This window comes from Sinocyclocheilus anshuiensis, unplaced genomic scaffold, assembly GCF_001515605.1.
Source record: "Sinocyclocheilus anshuiensis isolate Anshui unplaced genomic scaffold, SAMN03320099.WGS_v1.1 scaffold777, whole genome shotgun sequence".
NCBI classification, from domain to species: Eukaryota; Metazoa; Chordata; class Actinopteri; order Cypriniformes; family Cyprinidae; genus Sinocyclocheilus; species Sinocyclocheilus anshuiensis.
The window spans coordinates 934160-935893 of NW_015540897.1; the positions used below are offsets into that span (position 1 = coordinate 934160).

The window sequence follows — 1734 nt, forward strand, 5'->3', positions numbered from 1 at the left end:
GCTGCTGTGCAGGATTCTGATTAACATTGTGTTGAAGGAATCAACAGATATGTCTGTGATACATTACTCAACGTTGCAAAAACACGGTGTAAGTAGAAATTTTTGTGCACAAACACAAATATGCTGATTGGGTCAGTCGCAAATGCAATATATGTGTGTGTGTGTGTGTGTGTGTATATATTTTATTACTACAACAAAATTGCATTTTAAGTTTTTAGTTAACTAAAAAGTATTTTGTAAATATATTATGTATAATAAAATTCTGTCAGTGCACTAGGGCAAATACACTAATATATTAAAGACAGAGTCTATGAACAGGTCTTAATATCTTATTCAGTGTTGCTTCTCAAGTAAATTTATCCCGTTTCAAGAATTGTTAAATATTTCAACAGGAAAACAAGGCAAAATGACTGATTCAAAACTTAAGAAGTCATTTTTTTGCAGTGTAGTTGCTATTTATAGAGGGATAATATATAAATCTGTGAAGTTTAAACCAGAATGGATGCCTAAGTGTTACACTTAAGGTATCATATGAATATTAATAATAATATGAAAAAAGTATAATTTGAATTTTAGTAACTAAATGCATTATTCCAATAATAAAATAATCTTTAACAAGAGGTTTACGTTCAAAGATTAGTATTTTCAGTTACTACTGTTCTGCATTTCTTGCTGCAGGGTACCAGAGTGAAATGAAGAGACAAAACAGAACTAAATAAGCAATTAATATTGCATGTCTCTAGATACTTCCTGGTTGCATGGAAAACTCAAGTGGAGTAGCGCTGGTAAATGTTTTTGGCTTTGATAAAAGGGTGTGGTGCTTTTTCTATTCATTAAGAGGTTTGTGTAACCGCCATGAAGAGAAGATGGGTGTTTGCTCGCTTGATCCGAATGCAAATACACAGTGCACCTGTCACAGGTAAGCAGCAGTGCTTTGTTCTGGCCTAAATTAACATACAATGCATCATCAAGTAGCACTAGCAGCTGAGGTTGATAATAGTGTTCAACCAGGGTCTGAAATGAACACCTGCCAAGTGCCATTTGCAAGTAAAGACGCTAAATTAATATTTATGTGTATGTGACCTCAAGATACAAACCAAAAGTGATGTAGCCGATGTTGTCTCCCACTGTTGCGTCAGTGTCCTTTAGCTCCAGAGGAGGTTCTCTGTGACTGAACAGCACCTGAGGAGCCGTGTGACTGGCCCTCCTGCCCTCCTTAAACTCCTGAACACAGAGAAACACAGGCATCAGTCTGTCCTGTCATCATGATGACTGTAAAAACACCAGTTACCAAACACAGCAGCTGTTCTGGTGGTGGTTTGCACTGCTGACATCATTATGTGCAAGTGAGTTTGTAAAAATAGTCAAATTAGACTAGAAATGCCCTTTATTTATAAAGCATTTCATTTACTGGATTATAAAAAAAAGCTACAATTTCCAGAAAAATGTAATTGCATTATAAAATATTTTAAAATTGAAAACTATGGAAGTCCATATCCTCCATGGAATAAAAAAAAATAGTAATAAAAAAAAAAAAGGTACTTGCAACTTTTTTTTCTCAGAATTGCAAAATATAAACTCAGAATTCTGACTTTCTCACAATTCTGAGTTTACATCTTGCAATTTTTGATATCTCACAATTCAGATTTTTTTTGTTTCTGCCACAGAATAAAAACAAACAAGGTCATTGCAACTTTTTTCTCACAATTCTGAAAAAAAATGACAGAATTGAGA

General features: G+C 34.0%; 1 protein-coding gene across 1 annotated transcript in view; it reads right to left on the minus strand.

Annotated features, from left to right (window-relative positions):
- The window catches only part of LOC107688957 (actin-related protein 2/3 complex subunit 2-like), a 12394-nt gene that overhangs the window by 5692 nt on the left and 4968 nt on the right, over positions 1-1734 (minus strand). The window contains exon 3 of the mRNA XM_016486809.1: positions 1098-1260. Coding sequence (XP_016342295.1) covers positions 1098-1260 — 163 coding nt within the window. The remainder of the gene's footprint in view (positions 1-1097; positions 1261-1734) is intronic.